The 24592-nt window shown below is 41.9% G+C and overlaps 2 protein-coding genes across 6 annotated transcripts in view; one reads left to right on the top strand and one right to left on the bottom strand.

The window, feature by feature from the left end:
* Window positions 1-137: 137 nt before the first annotated feature.
* GDF1 (growth differentiation factor 1) lies at window positions 138-6258 on the top strand. Its single transcript, XM_081955859.1, has 2 exons — window positions 138-589; window positions 2930-6258. The coding sequence occupies exons 1-2, from the start codon at window positions 316-318 to the stop codon at window positions 3736-3738; spliced, it is 1083 nt and encodes a 360-aa protein (XP_081811985.1). The 5' UTR covers window positions 138-315; the 3' UTR covers window positions 3739-6258.
* UPF1 (UPF1 RNA helicase and ATPase) overlaps window positions 4936-24592 on the bottom strand; it is a 38874-nt gene continuing 19217 nt past the window's right edge. For 2 of the 5 annotated variants that reach the window (XM_081955814.1, XM_081955816.1), the window contains exons 15-24: window positions 23537-23750; window positions 23009-23126; window positions 21395-21551; window positions 20578-20720; window positions 19192-19366; window positions 14184-14265; window positions 13653-13829; window positions 11978-12195; window positions 10696-10815; window positions 4936-7466 (exon numbers count right to left, since the gene is read on the bottom strand). In XM_081955814.1, coding sequence (XP_081811940.1) covers window positions 10699-10815; window positions 11978-12195; window positions 13653-13829; window positions 14184-14265; window positions 19192-19366; window positions 20578-20720; window positions 21395-21551; window positions 23009-23126; window positions 23537-23750 — 1401 coding nt within the window. In that variant the 3' untranslated portion in view covers window positions 4936-7466; window positions 10696-10698. Of the gene's footprint in view, window positions 7467-10690; window positions 10816-11977; window positions 12196-13652; window positions 13830-14183; window positions 14266-19191; window positions 19367-20577; window positions 20721-21394; window positions 21552-23008; window positions 23127-23536; window positions 23751-24592 lie in introns of all 5 variants that reach the window. The other 3 variants (XM_081955817.1, XM_081955818.1, XM_081955815.1) reach the window with 2 other exon arrangements.

Genomic DNA, 24592 nt, shown 5'->3' with positions numbered 1-24592 from the left:
CTTGTGGCCTTGAGGGCCTCAGAGGAAGCCAGCCCCACTTTCCCTTCCCCCATCTTACCTGAAAGCCATCCCTGCTGGGGAGGGAGGCCTGCCCATACATGCCTCAGGGACTGTTCTGCCCCTCCCCAGAGACCCTTCGGCGGTGGGGGGAGGAGGGGGTCCACCTCCAATGCTTAAAAGGCTGGATCTCTCCCCCCCCCTCACTTTCTCAGATCGCCTTCCTTCCACTCTCCAGGAAGGTCCTTCCCTGCCCAGGAGCCCAGCGCGCCTCGGCCTTTCCTCTCCAAGCCGACGCCATCGTCCTCGCCTTCCCCCATGGGAACTCTGGGCCTGGGAGTCCTGTTGGGGCTCGGGGTGCTGCTCTGGATCTTCCCGGGGGTAGGGGCGGCTTTGCACCCTCAGGAAACGGTGCTCCTGAGATCCCTGGGGCTGAAAGCCAGGCCCAGCCCCAAGTCGCCTGCTCCGGTGCCGCCCTGGCTGTGGAAGATGTTCCAGGCAAGAAGCGAGGCGCCCAAGGAGTCCCGCAACCCGTGTTGGGTGGAGGAATTCCAAGTCCCTGGAAACGTCATTCGAGTTTTCCCCGACCAAGGTAAGCTCAGGGGGGGAACCGGGATGGGAGGCGATTGTAAAAGGTGCGAGCGCGCGTTAAATCCTCACTCCCAGCCGGGCCTTTTTTTTTTTCTTTAATCCAAAGAGTAGCGCTGGAGCGCGCGCGCAATGCGCTTGGTTGCAAACGCGGCACGTGGGGATCTGCTTTCTGACCTCGTGGAATCCCCGAATCTGTGGGCGGATCACCCAGAAACTGACCCAGGGGAACCCCTGAGTACGAGCACTGCGACTTGCAATCAACCGCTTGATTCTTTCCTTACGGAGGTTTAGGGGGAACCCAGGCGCGCGCTTGCAGAAAAAAAGCGCCTTATTTATTACCTTTGCGCGCTTCCCGGTTTTTTTCTTCTCCCGTACTGCAACTTTTGCAAGCGCTTGACTCCCCCCCCCCCTTTCTCGGGTTTTATTTTAGAGGGAGCCCAGGCGCGTTTGCAGAAAGAGAGCTCCTTGTTGATTAAATTTACATGCCTCCCTTTTTTTTTTGTCCCTTGTTACCCTGAGTACGAGCACTGCGCCTTGCAACCGCTTCATCTTAACTTTCTGAAGTTTTAGAGGGAGCCCAGGCACGTTTGCAGAAAAATAGCGCCTTATTTATTAAATTTGCATGCCGCCCGGTTTTTTCTCCTCCTCTTTCTGGACTCCGGGTGGCTAGTTCTTCCTTTTCTTCGCGGGGATTTGCGCTTCCTTATCTCAGCTTTCCAGTTCCCCCCAAAAATGCCACGTGAAATCCATGAAATTTGGGGAAATCAATGCCCAGCGAAATATTAACGGTCAGTTGTCCTTATCAATGGCATGGCTATGCAGCTCGGCTATTCCTATTGGGTTGGGGCAGTTACGTTTCCAATCAAGTTGGCGGGTAGGAAGAAATGATTGGATTTGGAAAAGTTTTCCTTTGGAACGTGCGTACTTGGGTTTGCAACGTGTGTGGGAAGCTGAAGGAAGCGGCCGAGGCATTTGTAACAAAAATGGGCGATTGTTTTTAAAAGAATTAACACAGAGGAAAAATAAGGCGGGAAGTCGTGGGTGGGTGGGTGGAAGCAGTCACAGAAAAACCCACAATATATTTCTGTAGGTGACACAAGTATACCTTGGGATACAATTGAACTGCTAATATTTGAGCCGTTTTAGTTAACAAGGAGAAAATGGGGAGGGGGAAGGAAAATTAAATTAATCCACATTTCAAATTAGTCTTCTAAATGAGGATTCCTACCAATAAGATTTTTTTTTAAACTGTACTTGGGAGATGCAATATTTCCATTCCTCCAATGTTATCACTTTGAGATCCCAAAGAGTAAAAATTCTCAAACCATCTCCCTGCCTCTTATTTCATTCCTTGCCATTTTTTTTAAAAAAAATCACTTTTAACGTTAATATCTACAATTTTAATGTTTTATCATGTTGCTTTTATTTGGTGGTAAGCCCATTGAGTCACCTCTAGGCGAGATTGGTAGCATATAAATTTAATAAAAACATAAATAAAAATGTAACAAAGGAATAAAATTCACTTTATGAAGGGTAAAGTTGTAGCTTTAAGAAGGTACATTTCTAATTGCTGCTAAACACAGCTCCTGAAATCTGCATTAGGGCAGCCCTAATTAATCCAATTAATGGATTAAAAGAAAAATGCTCAGCCAGAGTAGTTTTCAAATTGGCTGGATTTCCTTTATTTTTTTCCTTTTTTCTTGCATCTGGCCAACGAAATTCTCATTTCATGAGTTTCCCGTGTTGTGGAATGTGCATCCAACTTTTTCCAGAGAAAGACCAAACCAAATTCAAACCCATTGCTTGACTGAATGACCTTGGTGACTATAGAGATTAGGTCATAATAGAGGAACAAGGACAAACTTGAGTTTTTTCTAAGAAAAGTTAAATCAACATACAAGTAGCCCTCGACTTCCAACAGCTCAATTAGGGGCCATTCAAAGTTACAATGGCACTTTCTGAGTTTCCTGTTGCTTTTTTCATCGCCGTTGTAGCTGCAAATGGTAGCTAACCCAACAAGTTACCTTGAGTTAAGATGGGTGGCTTATACATTTTATAAATAAAATTAATGAGGCAGTCACTAAACAGGTATATTTACAAGGGATCTCTTCCACCTCTGTTTTTCAGAATGACTTTGCCTCTCTGTGGTAGGCTGGGATAGAAGACTGATTAAAAATGTTAAGATGCTAAAAATAAATCAAAGTCTTTCAGTCCTAAATGTTTAGTTAGGGGCATTGTTGTTTGTCTAATGGTTGCTCCCTTCTCCCCTTACCCCAAATGCTTTCTGTCTGGTGACATTCTGATAACCCTAAAGTGCTTTTGATTTCTACACCCATTCTAGGACAATTGATCCACCGAGAAGAACCTGAGAGTTGGATATGTTTACAAAAACGGCTATATTTTAATTTCTCTGCCCTGGAGGAAGGGGAGCAGTTGACCCTGGCCCAGCTGGAGATTCAGTTCAGCCACAACCAGTACCAGGGTTCCAGCTCCGTTCATCCCTTCGAGTTAAGCCTCTACCGGGCTCCCCAGATGACCTTGCGTGGGATGTCCGCCCATACTTACAGCCGCCAACTCCTGATGGAGCAATCCTTCGTCCACCTGCGCAAGTCCTTTGCCTTCAACCTGACCGAGCTGGCGAAGGAATGGCAGACTCCATCCAAGAACTTGGGCTTGCTCCTTGAAATTAGCCTCCCAGCGTCACCCGAGAGAAGCTTATGCTCCAAGCTCCATTCCATGCTCAGCACCTCCCTGTTGGTGGTTTCTCTCACTCCTGGGCAGTGCAAAAGCCCCAGGAAAAGGCGCAGCGCTTACTACAGGCCAGTCTCTGCCAGCAACATTTGCAAACCCCGCCGGTTGTATATCAGCTTCACCGAAGTCGGTTGGGAGAATTGGATCATTGCTCCACAGGGTTACCTGGCCAACTACTGCCTCGGTGAGTGCCCTTTTCCCCTGACCGAGGAACTCAACAGCACCAACCATGCCATCTTGCAAACCATTGTGCATTCTCTGGACCCCGCCGGGACCCCTCAGCCTTGCTGTGTCCCCGTCCGCCTTTCCCCAATCTCTGTTCTGTATTATGACAACAACGATAACGTGGTGTTGAGACATTATGAGGACATGGTGGTGGATGAATGCGGCTGTCGGTGAGATGGTTCACCAGATTCTCCTTGGTTAGTTGCTGTTTCATCAACCTCTTCCTGCTGTATCTTTAGTTGAGCCACCAGATGTTCAGTTTTGGTCATCTAGTTCATAATCTCCTTATGAGTGGCTAGAAGAGCCACGTAGTTGAGGGGCCTTAAAGTGGGATGCAAAATGCTTTTGCCCAAAATTGCTGGAGTTGTGTACAATTTATGGGGAGGCCATGTCTTACAATTTATCACATACCATTTATTTTTAGATGCAAGTTAAATAATTTGTTAATTATTCCTAGGATCAAAGTCATCAGAATTGGTTGTACAAAAGTAATATATTCTTTTAAATCGCTGTACGGTTGATTTTAAAATTTCTTTATCAATGATCTTGGTTATTAAATAAACAAAAACTGAAGCTTGTGTTATTTAGGATTGTCCTTCAAACCAAATTCCATCAAATTTGCTTGCGTGGGAATGCTTGATTTCTAAAACAAGACCAAACACTGCTTATCAAAAGAAACCAAAGGCTTAATAAATTGGTGTACAGTGCAGCTGATAAGACTTTTTTCTATGTGATTTTTCTATGTGGGACACACCCTTAGTATTTGATATTTGCATTATTTCTGCAAATGCAGATGCTGCCATCTAGGGCTTTTGCTGTATGCATTTTTTAAAGCTAGCAGCCATCATAATTGGATTATATGAAAATTCTGAAATGTTCATGCTAGGTGTGGAGGGCCACTAAGAAATGTAGAGTACGTGTTTTTGGGGATTCTGAAACTTCACCTTTTACTGACTACTAAATGCATACTGGAGAGACTGCAGACAGGACTGGATTTTAAAATTGTGATATAAAATGAAGCATGGCGTGTGCTGCAGTTGTCCCTAGTTAACAAAAAGTTAGGGGTGGCCAATGACTCCAGTTAAAAACACAAATTATTCCTGCATATACATTTGATGCAGATTAAAGTAGTGCACAATACTGTGTAAGAAATTCCAAGAGGAAAACTTCCTTCGCTCCCGAGTGCTGGTTGCAGGAATATGGTATGCTCTTGTTAAATAACCTTTCTTAAGAGGGGGATCGGCAAAAGCCAATACAATCTTAAAAATTACAAATGAATGTCTCTGTGTGAACTGTTCTGACTGAAAGGCTCCTTGTAGGTTTATTGCTACACATCTTAACAACTAAGCATCAGAATTTTGAGTCCCCAGGCACAGAATGCAAGCGTTTTTTATTAATTTGATGAGAAACAGATTTTAAAACAAACTTGAGACAGAAAAAAAAATCAGCACCCCGCTAGCACTGATGTTCTGGTGGGGTTTTGCACTGAAACTCAGCATTTTATAATCGCTACAAAGGTGGCGGGGTGGGGGGGTCAACACAAAGAGGCAAGCATTGCTACCTAAGTGAAATGTGAAGAGGGAAGGGGAAGGAGGTGAGGAAGACAATGGAAGGACGAGGGAGCTACATTTACTCAGTGGATTGCATTGCACAGAGGTTTAGCGCTTAAGTCTAGCTCAAAAATCTACACAGCCACACAGCGAAGGGGATGGCAGAAGAAAAGAAATTAACAAGCAGTTCTCCAACAGTCTGAATAAAGATTCCACATTTCAGGCAGGAAGGTGGCCTGTCTCCCTTTCCCAGACAGATGGTAGAAGTCTAAACTCTGGAGACATTTTCAATTAATAAGAACAATTGCAGATTTTCAATTCATGTGTTCCCCCCTTCCAGAACCTGCAATATAAAGCAAGGCCCAGTGAATGCTAAACAGGCAAAAGAAGCCAGATAGGCTTTCTTGCATAACGGTATTGAGGGTTTTTTTTTTTTTGGGGGGGGGGGGCAGGGCAGAAGGGCAAAAGTGGGAATGAACATTATACAAAATGTCCAATCTTTTAAAATAAAAAGGTGGTGGTTCTAAAGTTCATTCGTGTAAAACTAGGGGGGTGGGGGAATTCCTCAACATATACAAAAAGTTAAAATGGACGCTTATAGCCCTTTAGTTGGAAAAGAAAGCTAAATTAATTCTGTTTTTTGTTTTTAAATCGCACAACTGGGCAGTTGGTCAAAACTGTCTCGGATAAAGGAACCCCACCTTTGGTGGCAAGAAAAATCAAACCAATCATAGGCTAAACAGGCCAGCGGTCTCAATATTTTTAATGCAGAGATGCATGCTTTTCTGCTGTGAGCCAGGGTGACTTTTTTGTGGGTGTCTTTTCTTTCATTCTTCATAAATTGCCCCTTTTTTTCCAGTTGGGATTTGAAATGATAAAATCAGACTGAGGGTCCTGCACCTTCACGTAGTCTCCAGCTTCGTTTAAACTTCTGATGCTCATTCTGCAGCTGAACGTCAAGAAAAACAAAATACCCTCCATGCCAAAGATAGATTTTTGCCCCAGAGTGGCCACCCTTTAAAATATCTGCCTGCTCTTCCTCCCCAAACTATCTCAATATATCATCAGAGAAGCTTTACTTCAAAACCAATATAATCCCCTGTTTCCACTACAGTTTTCCCAATGTCGGCAGCAACTAATAAAATTTTAAAAAGCAGATCAATCCCAGCGTTCTTCCTTCTCAGGGGCCAAAGGGCACACGCTCCTCCTCTCCCTTTTGTAAAGCAGATACCTTAAACCAACAGCTCAGAGAAGAGCCCAGGCAGGAACCAATTAAAACTTGACAAACACCGTTCTGATTTCTCCACTGCACTGGCAGGATACATCGGGTTCCTTGCAAAGATACGCCTCTCCCCCAAGAAGAAGAAGAGTTTGATTGACTGAAATCACACACAAGAGATTGGTATTCCTACTTGCGTTAAAACGTACAGATATAGATAATATATATGTATCTTTTATGGTTTCGTTTGTTCTTTTTTTTTAAGCATCTCAAAACAAGGATTTTCCTCCAGGTCCACTACTAAATTTCAGAGACAAACTTCTAAAAAAAAATTATCCAGTGCTTCTTTGAATTTCTTTTAAAAGAAAAAAAGAATCACCCCATCATCTTGCTATTCGGACTGTGGGTGAAGCCGCACAAGGCTCAAAGCCAGATCTTGGACAGCAAAACCCACATCATCTCAGAGTCGAGTACCAGTCACAGCTGGCTTCCCCACAAGCTTCAGGACGTTTTCTCTTGGATGGTGTGCTTGTTCCTATAAAGGCCAACAAGGTCTTCCTGCCTTCCTTCCTTCTTTCTTTCTTTCTTTCTTTCCTTTCTTTCTTTCCTTCTCTTGAAAACAAAAAACCTGGAGAGATTGGTACATGAACAACTCTGAGATGGGGTTTTTTCCTCTTCCCCACCTGTTCTAACTGTGAAACCCTGCTTGCAATACGAACGAACGGAATGAAATGATTCTTCTAAGACCCTTCCTCTCTTTCTCAGTGGGTGTGTTGGTGGCAGGGGAGGGGACAGGGAACTTCGCTGGCCACTCAGTTCTTCCAGGGCGAATTAGTTCTCCCTCCCAGTGAGGTGCCAGTTGGTCCTCCGGTGCTTCTCTTCCCATCTCCGGTCAGTCTCCTTGCCTCAGTGAGCTAGCAGTGGGCTCTCTTCTTTCTCTTTCGCTCTCTCGCTCTTCTTTCTCCTCCTCTCCGTTGGTTTCTCTCTTTTTATCCCTCTCTCTCCTGTTGCTCTCACAGAGTCGCTTCAGTTTTAGCAGTGGAAAACAGGTATCCATTTTATTTTATTTTTATTACCCTGAATAAATTGCTGTTGAACTAAGCTCCACATAAGCTTAGCTCTTCTCCTTCAACCTAAAGGAAAGACAAAGAGGTCATTAACATTGCAAGGGTTGGGTTAAATTTCTGAAAACTTTCTTCATCAAAAACAGTTCAATGAATTGAGCATAGCCGATCCATAATAATATATTATCACTGCCATAACAATGCCCAGAGCCATAACGGGCTGGGACAGCCTATAAATGTTATCAATGAATTAGTAAAACTACAGTTAAATTTTAAAAACCAAGAAAACAGTGCCAATGCTTCCAAAGTAACACTTTCTCATATTCATCTTACTCAGATTTTCTTCAAGAGGCCCAAACATACCCAGAAGCAAATCATAAACTAAGCTGTTAGTAGAATGTCTGTTTTCACAGTTGTAAAGAACTGGGCCCTTTACACAATAGGTAAAGGTAAAGGTTCCCCTCGCACATACAGTACTGTGCAAAGGTTTTAGGCAGGTGTGAAAAAATGCTGTAAACAATGCTTTCAGAAATATAAATGACGATTGTTTATTTCTGTCAATTTTCAAAATGCAAAGTGAGCGAACAAAAGAAAAATCTAAATCAAATCAATATTTGGTGTGACCTCCCTTTGCCTTCAAAACAGCAGCAATTCTTCTGGGTACACTTGCACGCAGTTTTTGAAGGAACTCGGCTGGTAGGTTGTTCCAAACATCTTGGAGAGCTAACCACAGATCTTCTGTGGATGTAGGTTTTCTCACATCCTTCTGTCTCTTCATGTAATCCCAGACACACTCGATGATGTTGAGATCAGGGATCTGTGGGGCCATGCCATCACTTCCAGTACTTCTTGTTCTTCTTTACGCTGAAGATAGTTCTTAATGACTTTGGCTGTATGTTTGGGGTCATTGTCCTGCTGCAGAATAAATTTGGGGCCAATCAATCAAACGCCTCCCTGATGGTATTGCATGATGGATACGTATCTGCCTGTATTTCTCAGCATTGAGAACACCATTAATCCTGACTAAATCTCCAACTCCATTTGCAGAAATGCAGCCCCAAACGTTCAAGCAACCTCCACCATGCTTCACTGTTGCCTGCAGACACTCATTATTGTACCGCTTTCCAGCCCTTTGACGAACAAACTGCCTTCTGCTACAGCCAAATATTTCCAATTTTGACTCATCAGTCCAGAGCACCTGCTGCCATTTTTCTGCACCCCACTTCCTATATTTTCATGTATACTTTAGTCGCTTGGCCTTGTTCCCACGTTGGAGGTTTGGCTTTTTGGCTGCAACTCTTCCATGAAGACCACTTCTGGCCAGACTTCTCTGGACAGTAGATGAGTGTACCTGGGTCCCACTGGTTTCTGCCAGTTCTGAGCTGATGGCACTGCTGGACACCTTCCGATTTTGAAGGGCAATAAGCTTGATGTGTCTTTCATCTGCTGCACTAAGTTTCCTTGGCCGACCACTGCGTCTACGATCCTCAATGTTGCCCGTTTCTTTGTGCTTCTTCAAAAGAGCTTGAACAGCACAACTTGAAACCCCAGTCTGCTTTGAAATCTTTGTCTGGGAGAGACCTTGTTGATGCAGTATAATTACCTTGTGTCTTGTTGCTGTGCTCAATCTTGCCATAACATGAAATTGTCTTTCACAACCTCACCTTGGTAGCAGAGTTTGGCTGTTCCTCACCCAGTTTTAAGCCTCCTACACAGCTGTTTCTGTTTCAGTTCATGACTGGGTTTCAGCCTATGTGTGACATTGATGATCATTAGCACCTGTTTGATATCATTGGGTGATCATACACCTGACTATAATCCTACAAAATCCCTGACTTTGTGCAAGTGTACCTATGAAAATTGCTGCTGTTTTGAAGGCAAAGGGTGGTCACACCAAATATTGATTTGATTTAGATTTTTTTGTTCGCTCACTTTGCATTTTGAAAATTGACAGAAACAATCATTATTTATATTTCTGAAAGCATTCTTTGTTTACAGCATTTTTTCACGCCTGCCTAAAACTTTTGTACAGTACTGTATGTGCTAGTCATTCCCAACTCTAGGGGGCGCTACTTATCTCCTTTTCAAAGCCGAAGAGCCAGCACTTTCCGAAGACTTCTTCGTGGTTATGTGGCCAGCATGACTAAACACCAAAGATGCATGGAATGCTGTTACCTTCCCACCAAAGGTGGTCCCTATTTTTCTAATTACATTTTACATGCTTTCAAACTGCTAGGTTGGCAGAAGCTGGGACAAGTAACGGGAGCTCACTCCGTTACGCGGAGCTAGGGATTTAAACTGTCAACCATTCTGATCAACTACCTCAGCATCTTAGCCACTGAGCCTTATTTTACACAATTTAAAAAACCCAAAATGATAGAAACAATTGATATGTGTGTCTTGCCTCTTCTTGCATTTAATATGGAGAAAGAAACTGCCTTTCATCCTGACAATTCCATTCAGATAGCCTGATCAACGGCCATTGTTTAAATGCCCATCTATTAAGGTTTTCAATGTTTCAAAGTTGGTCTATTGATTTATGTCAGCTCATTAGCTGTCCAACTCCAATGGAATATATGTCGTGGTACGCCTCGTATGAAATGCTTCATTTGATTAGACATAAATTTACCCATTCAAATTTCACAGGGGATTCCCAAGCAGAGACTTAAGAGACAGAGAAAAACATTGGTTTTTTTCAAATCTCAAAAACATGATAAAAGCAAGGTGTTTTTCTCAGCAGAACCTAATCTCGAGGTTGCATTGCATCTGAAGAAAAAAATGGGGAATGTAATTTTGTGATCATGGAACTTTTTCCTAAGTTGGGGACTAAAACTCAAAGGGAATTGGAAACTAATCAAGGAGCGAACCAGCCTAGAACTAAGGAAAAATTTCTCAACAGTTAGAATAATTAAATGACTTCCCTCCAGAAGTTGTGGGTGCTCCATCACGGGAGATTTTTTTAAAAAGTTTGAACAATCATTTGTCTGAAATGGTATAGGGTTTCGTGCCTGAACAAGGGGTTGGGCTAGAAGACCTCCAAGGTCCCTTCCATCTCTGTTATTCTGTTATAGCCCTCAGCCTCTTTCTGTCTCCCTCCCGTAGATGAATGTTATTAGCACTTTCAAAGCTACAAATTAAGTTAGCAATCTTAAATAAGCAAGAAGAAGCAAAACAATCCAAGAACACCTATTTACAGACTCCTCTCATGTATGGGAGGCTTGATTACTCAGAGCAGCTGAGAAGGCAAGAGATACTGGTGAGACTATCAAGCTATTTTTTACCCCTTAAAGCACCTTACATTCTAATACTGTGACAGCCCCGTCACTCCATGTTGATATGCGCGTTCCCCCTGGTAAGTTGAATCCTGCGACAGGGCCACGTCAATCTGAGATTTAAACTCATCACCAAGGTAACTATCCTGAAGAGAGAAAAAAGAACACAATTTTAAATGAGCATTTTTTTCATCCAGAAAGATCTACTGTGCTATATGAGGTGTGAGATACTGATAAAACTACTACACTATATCCCAAGTCTGGTACAATGCAACCGTTTTACAGAAAGAATGAGGAAACAAGCAACTCAAGAGTCATTCAAGATAAAAAACTGTTGAGTAAATTTCTCAAATAAAAGATTGGTCAGAGGTGGTTCTTAAAACACTAGTCACAAGACAATTTAAGGCAGTCTTCCCAATCATGTACTCTTCAGGTGTCAGGTTCACAACAACTAGCATTAATGGGGGGCAAATAGTCTTAACGCATCTTGCTTACAACAGGTAGCAAAAGATGTTTGGTCTTTAGAGGAAACCTCTCTTGGATCTTAAACCAAGAAGATTGTGCTACCACTTACAGTATGTATTTTTTGGAGTATAAGATGCTCCAGAGTATAAGATGCACCTTAGTTTGTGGGGAACGAAATAAGAAAAAAAAATCTGCCTCTGCCTACCAGCATTCATGGTATTCAGCTGGCTAGCTTCCTGACTTGGAACACATGTTAACAAGGTCAGCCAATAGGCATAGCAACTAAGTCAGCCAATGAGGGCTATTTGGACTCTGAAACAGTATTTGCCATGTGGGTAACAAGGAGACAGGAAGGAGCCTGGCTTAGCTGAGAACAGAAAGTGAAACTGCTTGTGTTTTGCTTGCATTTACTGCTACCTTGGAAAAGCTGTTTTTGGTATTGTATTGTATATTATTATTTTGAATCCTGCTTGCTTGTGTGTGCTTTCTGAATGTGATTGCGGTTGCAAACTCTGACCGGCCAGGTAAGCTTCAAACTTATTGCAGCCTGATTCAGCACAGCTGATTAGCGGGTGCATCGGACTGCAGGAATACCCCCAATCAGCTGTTCCAGGCTGCAGGGATTGCCACAGACCATCGCTGCCTCCATGCCTCATGTTTTTGGCCGTGTGGTGTGTGTGTGTGTGTGTGTGTACACATTCGGTGTATAAGACACACCCAAATTTTCACCCTCTTTTTTTGGGGAAAAAGGTGTGTCTTATACTCTGAAAAATACCGAACATCTCTGTAGAATTTACTCAGAAGCCCTTCCCCAAGCAGCACCTGAGAAGCAAAAGTTGTTACCTGTGACAATTCTGGCTGGGAGAGGCCAGGCTGGCTCATCTGCGAGGGTTGGCTCATGGAGATGTAACCCTGAGTCAAGGGGCCCTGAGAGAAAGGCTGGGAGACCACATCTTGGCTGGCCTGGCTGTTGGGGAGGTTGGACTGGCTGGCTCCCGGAATCCCAAAACGATTCTTCTGTCGCCCACCACGGCCAGTTTTGCCTTTCAGGTTTCCACGTCCTGCAAGGGCAACCAAATCTCAATACGGGCAGTCCTCGACTTACTACCATAGCTGAGCCCCGTATTTCTGTTGCTAAGTGAGATATTTGGCTAACTGAGTTTTGCCCCATTTTGCGACCTTTCTTGCCACAGATGTTAAGTGAATCACTGCAGTGGATAAGTTAGGTTTGCAAAAAGTGATCACATGGACCCCGGGACACTGCAACCGTCATAAATGTGAGTCAGTTGCCAAGCATCTGAATTTTGATCAGGCGACCATGAGGATGCTGCAACGGTCATTAGTGTGAAAAACGGTCGTAAGCCACTTTTTCCACTGCCGTTGCTAACCTCAAATGGTCACTAAACGAACTGCCATAAGTAAAGGGTTGCCTGTACATAAACAGACACATGACTTTGTTTGGCAAGACTGGACTCCAAATAGGGAGATATAGATGGAATCTACATCTGGATAGTTCACATTCTACGTGCATGAAACTGCTAAACATATAATGTGAAGGAAAACTTAATCATGCTACAACAGACCTGGGCACATCTGGCTCTTTGACTGTCCCTGGCCATCCCGCGTGGATCGCTTTTATTTTGAAGGCAACCATTTTTAAAAAAAAAACATGTGTGTGTGTGTGTGCGTGTGTGTGCGCATGCCTATGCACCTTCATAGGCCTATTGGCTCAGCCCTCCACAGCAGATTCAGTTTGGGAAAATTGCCTAGAAACTCCCAACTAAAAATCTACCTTTCCAGCTAAAAAGTTACATACAAAGCTCTTAAGCAGAATATGTTGCTGAGTGTTAACTTTCCTCCAACACACAGCAATTTCAAGGCCAATTGTCAGCGATAATTTTATTTCTCTGTTTGACAAAAATACGAAAAGGAGTTGCTTTCTGGTTCTGAAGTAAGCAAGATCAGAACAAGTCAGATGCACAGAAATTTAAGGGTCAGCTTCCTTTACAAGGGCTGCTGATGCAGCACGATGCAACCTTGGGAGTAAACCTCCTTCAATGACCATGTATTTTATTTCATATATATCACACTGTTCTATTACTTCTGGAGGGCATCAGAGTTGTGATGCCCTTCAATGATTTATAGCAGAGGTATCCAATGTTGGGAACTTTAAGACTGGTGGACTTCAACTCCCAGAATTCCCCAGCCAGCAAGGTTGGACACCTCACTTATGGTCTTTACTTGTCTTTTCTTATATTTTTGTTCTGTACTTTTTCTTGTAAATGGATACTGCTGAGAATTCAGAGATTGTGGTGGAATGAAAAAAAAATCAGTCAATTGATCAATACATACATGTGTACTGAACATGATGCACACGAATCTAGAGACATGCTATTTAATGACATCTGCCAGAGGCTGCAAATTACAATCTTTGCTCTCTCCCTCTGCTGCCATTCCCCCGCCCCCCCCCTGCCACAAACACATTCCCTTGGTGGACACGTAACAAAATAATTTGCACCTGCAAACATCCCACCTGCAGCTGGACCATTGGCCTGTCCGAAGTACCCTGGTGGTGGCATGGGAGGCATGACCAAGTTGAATGGAATAGGAATATTCATGGTGGTGACATGACTGGGCCCAGCACTGATCATCCCAATCTGATCGTGTGTTTGGAAATACATGTTGGATGGCCGGCCTGAGAACGTGCAGAGAAAGATGTTGAGTAGTTTTAAGATAAGATAGCTACTGTAATATGTTTCTTCCCCCCCCCCCCCGCTCTTTTTCTTCTAGCACAAAATGGGATAAAGGAATTATTTGCCTCCTAACTTTTGATTTGGAATGGCATATGGAAAATCCAGAGTGTGTATCCCACCGAATCTACTGGCCAAAGGCGAGTTGCTCTTGGCAAGCAACCCCACTAAATAAACTAACAAATCAGAACAATTAACCACAGAAGGCGGAATATGACTAGTTTAGGAGTTTAGCTATTTTGTGCCTAAGAGCCAATATATCACTTATCTGGCTTACAGAAAGTCTTAACATCTCTTACCTTGGCTGCTGCGATCATAAACTGATCCAGGGATAATAGCTTCACGGGCATCATACATAGCAGTTGTCATAAACCGGGCTCCCTAAAACAGAATGCAAATTAAATGTACGAAGAGGAAACAAAAACTATTTTTGTTCTGTCACAAACGTCTGGAATAGCTACAGAGAGAGAATGTCTTGCCTCTAGGTGAGATGGGCGGCATATAAGTCTAATAAATAAACAAACAAACTTTCCTTACAGGATTGTTGAATACATACATTTACAATGTGCTGCTATACAGCTTTCCTCCCAGTTCTGCAAAGGGCTAGAGTTTTGCTAGAAAAGATACATGGGGGATGCCCCCAAAGTTGCTGCTGGATGCTGCTTTATGTAAGATGACTCACGATCTGAATCAGCTTAAAGCAGATGTTTAGTTAATTTACTGATTATATGGGTGGAGTGACTAACTTATCATATAACAGAAATGGAAGGCGTTCTCCAAGCCACCGAGTCCAAATTCATCTGTCTGAATATGTGGAGTCCTCGGTGCTCTCTGAGCTTGGTTGTTTGCAGATGTTTCATTACCCAACTAGATAACATAATCAATGCTACTGAGTGGAGGTGTGGGTTTACTCCCTGTTTATATATAGTAGCTTGTCCTACCAATGTTGTTAGGGGTGGGGTTTTCTTCCTGGTAGTTCCTTCATTAAGGCAGTTTTTTGCTTGATTTTTTTTCCTGGTGTTAATATCCATTTATCTGAGTATTCGCTGATGGACAGGATGTTCTCTGGTGTTTTTGTTTTGTTCTTAGTGTTATTGTCTTTTGAATGGCATATAAATGTGACTTATCTCTAAGTGTCTATTGATTTGTCTGAATGGCAAACTTCCTGAATTCCTTAGCATTTTTGCATTCAGCTTGGTCTAGGATGCTTATAGTTTCCCAGTTGAATCTGTTCATGTGGAATTTTCATCCTATCTTCTGACAGTATTCTGCTGCTCTTCTGCCTGCATACATAGAAGATGTGACAGTCCTTACTATATCATAGATGATCTTCTTCTTGGGCTACTGGGTCTTTTGATTTACTAAAGATGTTGTCAATGGCTATCGCTGGTTTGCATGCTATGGTGATGCCATCTGTTTGTAACAGTCTGTTAGTTATTTCTGAGATGCTTTTGATCTATTGTCGTGTTATTCTTTTCACATCTTGTGTTAGTTTTGCTGTTCTGGGCTGAGTGATCAAGAAGAAAATAGTATCCTAATCAAGGAACTAGTAAGGAGGAAATTACACCTCCCCAACATGCAAAAATTTAATCCTGAGCTACATATATTCTATTTCTTGTAAAATGTTTCTTAGATAAAAAGTCTAATTTTAACTTTCTACTTAAGTAATCATGGAAGTTTCTCTTTCAAAATTAATGTTTCCGTATGGTAATGATGGCTCAACCTTGGTGTCTTTTAAGATGTCTGGACTTCAACTCCCAGAATTCCCCAGCCAGAATTCCGGGAGTTGAAGTCCACATATCTTGAAGTAGCTAGGGTTGACAAACACTGCCCTAGAATACAATTCATCCAAGCCTGGAGATTTAAACTTATTCAAAGAAAACAATCACGGCTTGTTTCTTTCCATCCAATGTTCAAGCCTAGTCCTTGATCTCACTTTTCATAAATGCTTGTGGTGGCTGTTGCTATATTGTTTTCCTCTCCCCTTTATTTTGAACATATAGTATTTCAAAAATCTCTTCAGGTTGTCCTTGGCACCTTTTGCCAATCTCAGCTAATTCTGAATTTTAGCTTACTTGAAACAACTTTGACTCTTCCAGGAAACTTAACAAGCATTCTTGCTGGTAACTTGTCCTTCTATTTTTTCTTGTAAGATCTTCACAAAGCTTTTTGCATAGCCACATTTCTACTTTCAGTTGTCCCCCCCCCCTCATTGGAATTCTCATTGTCATTGTGTAATTATATTCCTTTATAATAGGGTCTTCATCCCAAGTTGAGTCTTTTCCCACTTCATGAAATCCTGCGACTGGTTATGGGAAGCTTTAATAATCCTTAAAATATATTAAATAGTTATTTTTTCCCACTTTTCCTATTATTTTCATTTCAGTGAAGTCTTCTAATTGAGTTAGAATCAGATCCAGATTAGCGTACCCACTTGATTTCTCCTAAATTGCTATTCACGTTTGTTTGAAAAATCTGTTTTTTTTTAAAAAAAAGGAGAATACTACCTAGATCTTCTCCTTAGTATGGTGTGTATAAATTAATATTAATAGCAGACTGACTTATATTTGCTTCTTGTTGTAGCCCAGATATTCCCAATATCCCTACTTGCTTGGATTTCTGAGCAAGACTGGTTATTTTAACATACATTCCAATTCTGTCTTTCTACTTCAGTAAACTGCATTCTTCACTGCCATATTCCACTTGGAGAATTCAATCTACCTAATAAGCAATCTCTATTTTTCACTGAGCATTTTGGAAAGCCTCATTAAAATTGTGTGTCTTTCTAACATTTGCAAGTTTTATCCAAGTTCCTTATTTCAAGACTTTCACCTTCAAGCCGTGCCAGTTAGTTTAAAATCTTCTCAATCAAGTTCACTGTGCTTCAAGCTGATCAATTTTGATTTGAATGGTGTGACCCAACTTCTACCACAGGGTCTCCCTAACTTGACAACTTTTAAGACTGGGGAATTCTGGGAATTGAAGTCCATGTGTCTTTCAGTTGCCATCTTTGGGAAACCCTCTTTTATCAGCTGCCTAGCTAGTCATTCATTTGCAAATATTCCCTTTCTGGTTCTCTTCCAGGGACGATAAGAGGAGGCGGCAACCCATGCTTCCAGGTTCTTGAGCGTCCATCTTCAGAGTTCTAGCAGGAGCACTGCGCGTCTCACATGGATTAAGGCAGTGTTTCTCAAACTTGGCGACTTTAAGTCCTGTGGACTTCAACTCCCAGAATCCCCCAGCCAGCATAGCTGGCTGGGGAATTCTGGGAGTTGAAGTCCACAGGACTTAAAGTCGCCAAGTTTGAGAAACACTGGATTAAGGGGATTAAGAGGAAGGGATAACGGTCAGCAGACTTGATGAGCTTTGGAGGTTGTCACATGCCTGGAGTCACATGCCTGGAGTCACATGCCATGCGTGTCACATGCCTGGAGTCTGCTTTTGGCACACAGAAGATTATGAAACATGCCTATGCTTATTTCTAGCACTGGTGAGGTGGTATAAAAGCAAATACTATCAGTGCAGTATTAATGGTGAGCTTTAGGTTGTCTGTACCCTCTTTTGTATGCCCTTGTACAGGTGGTCCTTGACTTACAACAGTTCATTTAGTGACATCAGTGAAAAAGTGACATGATCATTTTTCACACTTACGACCATTGCAGCATGCTCATAGTCACATGATTTACATTCGGATGTTTGGCAACAGGTTCATATTTATGACGGTTGCAGTGTCCCAGGATCACATGATCCCCTTTTGCAACCTTCTGACAAACAAATCAATGGGGAAGCCAGACTCACCTAACAATCATGTTACTAACGGGCAAAACTCACTTAACAAATGTCTCACTTAGCAATATAAATTTTGGACTCAATTGTGCTCAAGGACTACCTATATCTCATGGTGCATTTCAAAATACACAAACGTGCATGTTGCTTTGGAGGGATTTTTGCTGAATTTTACGTTTGACTGCTCTCCTGTCACCTGATACTAAGCAATACGCATGAGTTTTGTTCATTAACTGCATGGCCTAAGGACACCACCACAAGATAGGTATCATCCTTCACATTTGATCTGGGGCTCAGTGACTTGCAGTCCATGGTACTGTTAGCAAAGGTAAAGATTACCTCATGTTAATCCTAAACTCTGATGATTATATCCATTCAAGCTTCTTGAAATCTCTCTTCCTTTTCTCTTGTTTTTTTCTCAAGGCTTGATTGTATTTATTGATTTAGAAAATTTTCACAACTATTATTGGATGAGGACTGCTAATTCTTTTTTTTTTTTGGTCAGTGAATTATCACTCTTAATAATCTTATTTAACTTTATTATCACTTTTCCCTTTTTTTGCCTCTATTTCTCCAGCATACTAACCAACTTTTATAAACAGGTAGGCCTCACTTTCCAAACACGCAATCAGTGACCGTTTAAAATCACAACAGCACTGAAAAAAGACATACAACCAGTCCTCTAAATTGCGGCTATCAAAACTTTCTGTGGTTACAAGATTGGGATTCAGTAGCTTGGCAACTGGGACATATTTATAACAGCTGCAGTGTCCCACAGCTATATGATTGCCATTTGTGACCTTCATAGCTTGCCTCCAACAGCCAAAGTCAAAGGTAAAGCCAGTAGAAAGTCACAATTCATGGTCATGTGACATTGTACTTAATCATCATAGGTGATTCTCTAATGACCAAAGCCAGAACTGCTGTCATAAGTCAGGCATGGTCATATGACTTTTCATTTTATGATGAGTCACTTAGTGAAAGAGTTGCCAGTCTCAATTGTGGCCAATAAGTGAGGACTACCTATATTCTTAAGCCTAAAAAAAACAAACTGTCACTTTCACTTGTTTGCTCTCATTTTTAAAATCAGAAAAAGTACAGGTTGAAATTATTTTTTTGTGTTAAAATTTAACATTATTCCAGATGTTCACCGTCCAGTTTTTACTTTCATAATGAGCTCATATGAGCTCCTCACTTTCAGTGAAGTTGTATCATCCATACAACAGCCGTGTATGGATTCCTACTTTGATTCCAGCTATCATCTTTTTCTACCCAAACTTTCTTATAATAAATGCACTACACAGGAAAAATAAACACAAAGGTAGTATTGTCTTAATCATTTTCTCCAAAGTCAGTTCTTAAAGCCATTTATTCTTTATTGTAGGGGGCCTCTAGAATAAAACAGGTAGCCCTCGACTTACAAACACAATTGAGCCCCAAATTTCTGTTGCTAAATGAGACATACATTTATTTATTTTTTGCAATAAGCTCAAAAAGAAGATTGCTCTGCATGAAACTTACTGGATTGATAGTGTTGACCAGTTTTCGGGGCTTGCTGAACTGCATGAGGCTCTCACGGAGATTGTTCAATGGTCCCTCCACCAGGACCTTTTGCTCCTTGTAGTAGTTCAGAAGGTGATTCCAGAGAGGTTGCTTGGAGAGTGCCTTTGGATTCCCAACAATAATGACCCCATATCTAAAAAGACAACAGTAAGATACTATGAAGGGTTATTTGCTTACCAACTCATTCACACTTCAAGTTACTTGTTGTTAATGTTGTTGAAAGGATGACCTACTCTTGAATATTGCCCATTTTACTTCCTTTAAGTCAGGCAGCTTAATAACTACAGAGATATGGAAATATCATATATGGAAATGCCTTCAGGACCTTCCTTGCCTGGGCCTTCCAAAAATATCACCTAAGCTGATTTTAATCTAATGGTAGTATTGTTTCTCCTACTTTTAGTATGATTTTGTTATTTTTATAGGCCTATCATACTATTTTCTTTGGTATTTGATTTAGATTTATTCAGCACTGTAGCTTTAACACTACAGCTTGTACCTGGCTTGCAACCATTCGTTTAATGACCATTCAAAGTTACAGCGGCACTAAAAAACAAAGTGACTTAGGACAGTTTTTCATACTTTCAAACTTGCAGCATCCCCATAGTCACATGATCAAAATCTGGATGCCTGACAACTGGCTTATATTTATGATGGCTGCAGTGTTGCAGAGTTATGCAATCACCTTTTGCAATCTTCTGACAAGCCAAGCCAATGGGGAAACTGAATTCATTTAATAACCGTGTGACTAAGTTAACAACAGTGTTTTTACTTAACAACTCTGGCAAAAAAAGGTTGTAAAATGGAGCAAAATTCACACTACCTTGCTTAGCAATATAAATTTGGGGTTCAACCGCTGTCATAAATTTTATCATTTTAAACCAGTTTTTATATTTGTAATTGTCAAATGTTTGTGTGTTTTATCTTGTTGTAAGCCATTCAGCGTTGCCTTGAATTGTGAGCTGGACGGCAAACAAATTTGATAAGTAAAAACCACAAGCATGTCTTATACATTTAACCCATAAACAATCGAGAAAACAAAATAAATATCACACACATTCTTGTCTTTTTATCTTTGATTTTGCAAATAACTCTCAAGATTGCTTAGCTAAATGTATTTAAAATGAACATGAGGTGAAATAAATAATACATTTGGAGTTCAAAAAATTTGGTAGAGCTCCAATTCATAGCTGCCTGAGCCAGTGAACTTTTTTTTTTCAACTTGAAAAATATCTTTTCAGATTGAAAAGCGTTTTCCCCCCCAATTTAGCTCCATCCAAAATGGGTAATTAAGAGATTCTGAAAGCAGAGATTCTATCTTGGATGATTCTGTGAAGTCCAAACCTTGCTCTTGTGAGAGCCACATTGAGACGCCGGGGATCATTCAGGAAACCAATGCCTTGATGCTCGTTGGCTCTAACACAGGAGAGGATAATGAAGTCCTTCTCTCGCCCTTGGAAAGCATCAACACTAGCGATTTCAACTTCCTGTAAAAGGGGGGAGGGGAAGAAGAGAGAAAGACTTCTCAAAGCAAATTTCTCATTCTCCCACATTTCAGTAATGCTATAGAACAGTGTTTTTCAACCTTGGCCACTTGAAGATGTCTGGACTTCAACTCCCAGAATTCCCCAGCCAGCATTCGCTGGCTGGGGAATTCTGGGAGTTGAAGTTCAGACATCTTCAAGTGGCCAAGGTTGAAAAACACTGCTATAGAATACTGTTTTTATACATTGCATGAATACGGAACAGCTCTTCAGGATTCTAACTTTGAGATTCAGTATTTCAAAACACGCCGGAATCCCTGAAATAATTTTATTTCATTTTTGGGGGCGGGGGAAAGTGAGTTCACCCGCACATTACAAAATGTTTTATTTCAATCAATAAACCTGAAATGGAGGGGAGGGACAGGTTTTCTCTCACTGGATGAAATACAAGCCTCTCTCCAAAGCAAATAAGAATTACAGACTTAAATAGTTATCTTTTCTAGGTGGAAGTTAAACTACATACGTTTTTTTTTTCTTTTTAAAGTTCCTAACTATGCCACTTCAAGTAAAACATTTGTAAATACAGTATACACGCTTTGAAACCAATGCAAAGACCAAGTGGGTTTCTGCAAACCTGGGAATACAAAGAATCAAGAAAGAAAAGCATAACTGACTACCTGATAAAGCTTGGTATGCAAAGACCCACTAAACTGCATGTACTGCACCAAATATGAACGCTGGCCCTCATAGGGGGTGATGATACCGATCTGATCTGGCTTCGCACCAGCCTTCAGTAGCTTTGTGGTTATTTTCTCCACATTGGCTGCCTCTGTTCTGTAAGATAAGGGAGGAGAGGAAAGAAGAGTCAACGCAATTTCTTATCTAAGCTCGTATAAAGTTTGCATGTTTATTCAAATATTGCAAAGGGTTTTCCCAAATATTAAAATGAGGAAGGGACAAGATTTTATTTATTACATTTTCCCTCACTTTTATTACTTTGTAAGTAATTCAAGGTAGCGGACATATCTTTCCTCCTATTTTCCCCAGAACAACCCTGTGAGGTAAGATGGGATAATGCCCCAACACTGGAAGTCTTTAAGAAGATGTTGGATAGACATCTGTCTGAAACAGTATAGGGTTTCCTGCCTAGGCAGGGGGTTGGACTAGAAGACCTCCAAGGTCCCTTCCAACTCTACTATTGTATTGTATTGTAAGAGAGAGGAACAGGTCCAAACTCATTGGCTTTCATGCCTAAAATAGGATGAGCCTCAGTGGCGCAGTGGTTAGAGTGCAGTACTGCAGGCAACTTCTGGAGACTGCTGGCTGCCTGCAATTTGGCAGTTCGAATCAAGCTAGGCTCAAGGTTGACTTGGCCTTCCATCCTTCTGAAGTGGGTAAAAAGAGGACCCAGATTGTTGGGGGCAATTGAACGACTCTGTAAACTGCTTAGAGCGCTCCATGGCACAGGACCTAGATATTTGCGGGATCGCATCCTGCCCCATACATCCCTTCGGCCGATCCGCTCTCAGAGAGGGACTCCTCCGGGTGCCGTCCACTAGGCAGTGCCAGCGGGCGACGGCCAGGAGCAGGGCCTTCTCTGTGATGGGCCCCACCCTCTGGAATGACCTCCCCCCCGATATCAGAAAAACCACCGATCTCTGCTCCTTCCGTAAGAAGCTTAAAACCCACCTGTTCAATTTAGCCGGCCTGGCCTAATCCCAGCTTAGTCCCTCAAGTCTGTATTTTAAATTTTTAGGGGTGGGTTTTAGGTTGTTTCTAATTTTTATCACTTTGTACAGCCTATTGTTTAATTCGATTTTATGGGAATTTAAGGGTATTTATTTTTGTATACGGTTTTTTAACGAGATATCTGTACACTGCCCCGAGTCCCTTCGGGGAGAGGGGGCGGTCTATAAATCAAATAAATCAAATCAAATCAGAGAGGGCTGTAAAGCACTGTGAGGCGGTATATAAGTCTAAGTGCTATTGCTATTAAAATACAAATTCTCCTGCCCAAGGTTACCCAGCCAGCTTTCATAGCTAAGGCAGGACTAGAACTCAAGAGTCTCCTGGCCTCTAGTCCAACATCTTAACCATGAGACCAAACTGGCTCTTACCGTTAATAATGTTAATCTCTATCTACTGACTTAATCACATTCTCCTGTTTTATGAATAGAGGGACTGTATTAACTTTAAAAAGAGAGATGCCCTGCATGGCCTACCAAGAGATCAACCGAACCTCTGCCTTCTTTCTCATACATTGGTTGCCATTGATCTTTCTTTTTTTTTACCTGTTCAAATAAGAAGTGCCAGAACTTGCAATTTCTTCTTGTCCTTGGGTCACGTAGAAAAACATGGGCTTGTCTGGCTGAGGCCATTGGAAGTCAAACCCCTTCTTCACACGGTCTGCTGCAGGAAAGATGGGACTCATTCATCAGTATAAAGGTCTTCAGTGAATCCTATTTCATTTGATTAAAATGGAGGTTTTTCAATCTCAAAGAAGCATCAACCCCCTCCCCTCCCCCCCAATAATCAACTGTATCCTAAGGTCAATACCAGCGTTTCTCAACTGTGGGAACTTTTAAGAGGGATGAACTTTAACTCCCAGCATTCCCCAGCCAGCATAGCTGGCTGGGGAATGCTGGGAATTGAAGTCCATCCCTCTTAAAAGTTCCCACAGTTGAGAAATGTAGGTAAATACAATTGACAGAAATGCTTCTTGGATACTAAAGCCTGCCCTATACTCATAAATTCCCTGAAATCTAAATCCCCTCTGCACACGTATCCAAACAAAAAACAACAACAACAACACCATTTACCTGCAGTGACACCATTCTGAAGTGACCCTTCGTAAAAGATGTTGGAAGGAAAAGCACTCAGGGCTGGGTGCATGCGGTACTGGACTTGCAGGCGAATGGGACGAATGCCCAACACCACCAGTCGCTCAAAGAGGGACTGCGACAGACCTGCTTTAGCTGCCTTCTTGCACATTACGACAGGGCCGAGCTGGCAATGATCGCCCACCAGGATCAACTAAGAAAAAAAAAGGGAGATCCGGTCAATGCACGCACACGCCTGCCCTCTGCAGAAAGCCTAGATACTGAGTATCAGGGGACAATCGCAAGGCAAGGAACGAAAGCAGCTTCGAACGATCCATGTTTCCAAGCGGTAACGAGGAAATGGAGGAGCGTTTTCTTTTCATCTGCCTTTGATTTACAGGTGGTCCTCGGCTTACGTCCACAAGTGAGACCAGAATTCCCGCAGTTAAGCAAGTCACAGCCGATCTGATGACTTTTCGGTTACAGTGTTAGGCAAATCACTGCAGGTGTTAAGCGAATCATTCAGCTGTTTCAGCAAAATCTGGCTTCTCCCCATCGACTTTGCTTGTTGGAAGGCCGCAAATGGGGTCACATGACCATGGGACACTGCAACTGTCAGTTGCCAAATTTCGATCATATGATCCTGGAGGTGACTTGTAAGTGCGAGGACCAGAAATGTCACTTTTTCCCCATGCTATTGTAATTTTGAACTGTCACTAAATGAATGGTTGTAACTCGAGGATTAATGCCTCAGCCATTGAATGGGTGGCCTTCACTTATGCCTGTTTAATCTCCTGACATAGAAATCCAGAGTCACCTTATTGCAGAGATGGGCAGCATATAAATTTAATAAATAATTTAAAAAAATAAAGCTACTTATTCTTCTTCTCCAACAACCATATCAGTTCTACCATAGCCTTTGGTTTTCTTCTCCCCTCTCCATCCAGTTTCATACTGTTTTTCAGACTTCATCAATTGCCTCATTCTGGATTCCCCTTTCCTCAAGCAGCACACCAAATTTTAATATAGACAGAAATTTGAAAACACAACAATTTA

Source organism: Natrix helvetica (assembly GCF_964273705.1).
Source record: "Natrix helvetica genome assembly, chromosome: 1".
Taxonomy (NCBI): domain Eukaryota; kingdom Metazoa; phylum Chordata; class Lepidosauria; order Squamata; family Natricidae; genus Natrix; species Natrix helvetica.
This window is presented reverse-complemented; position numbering and strand designations above follow the sequence as displayed.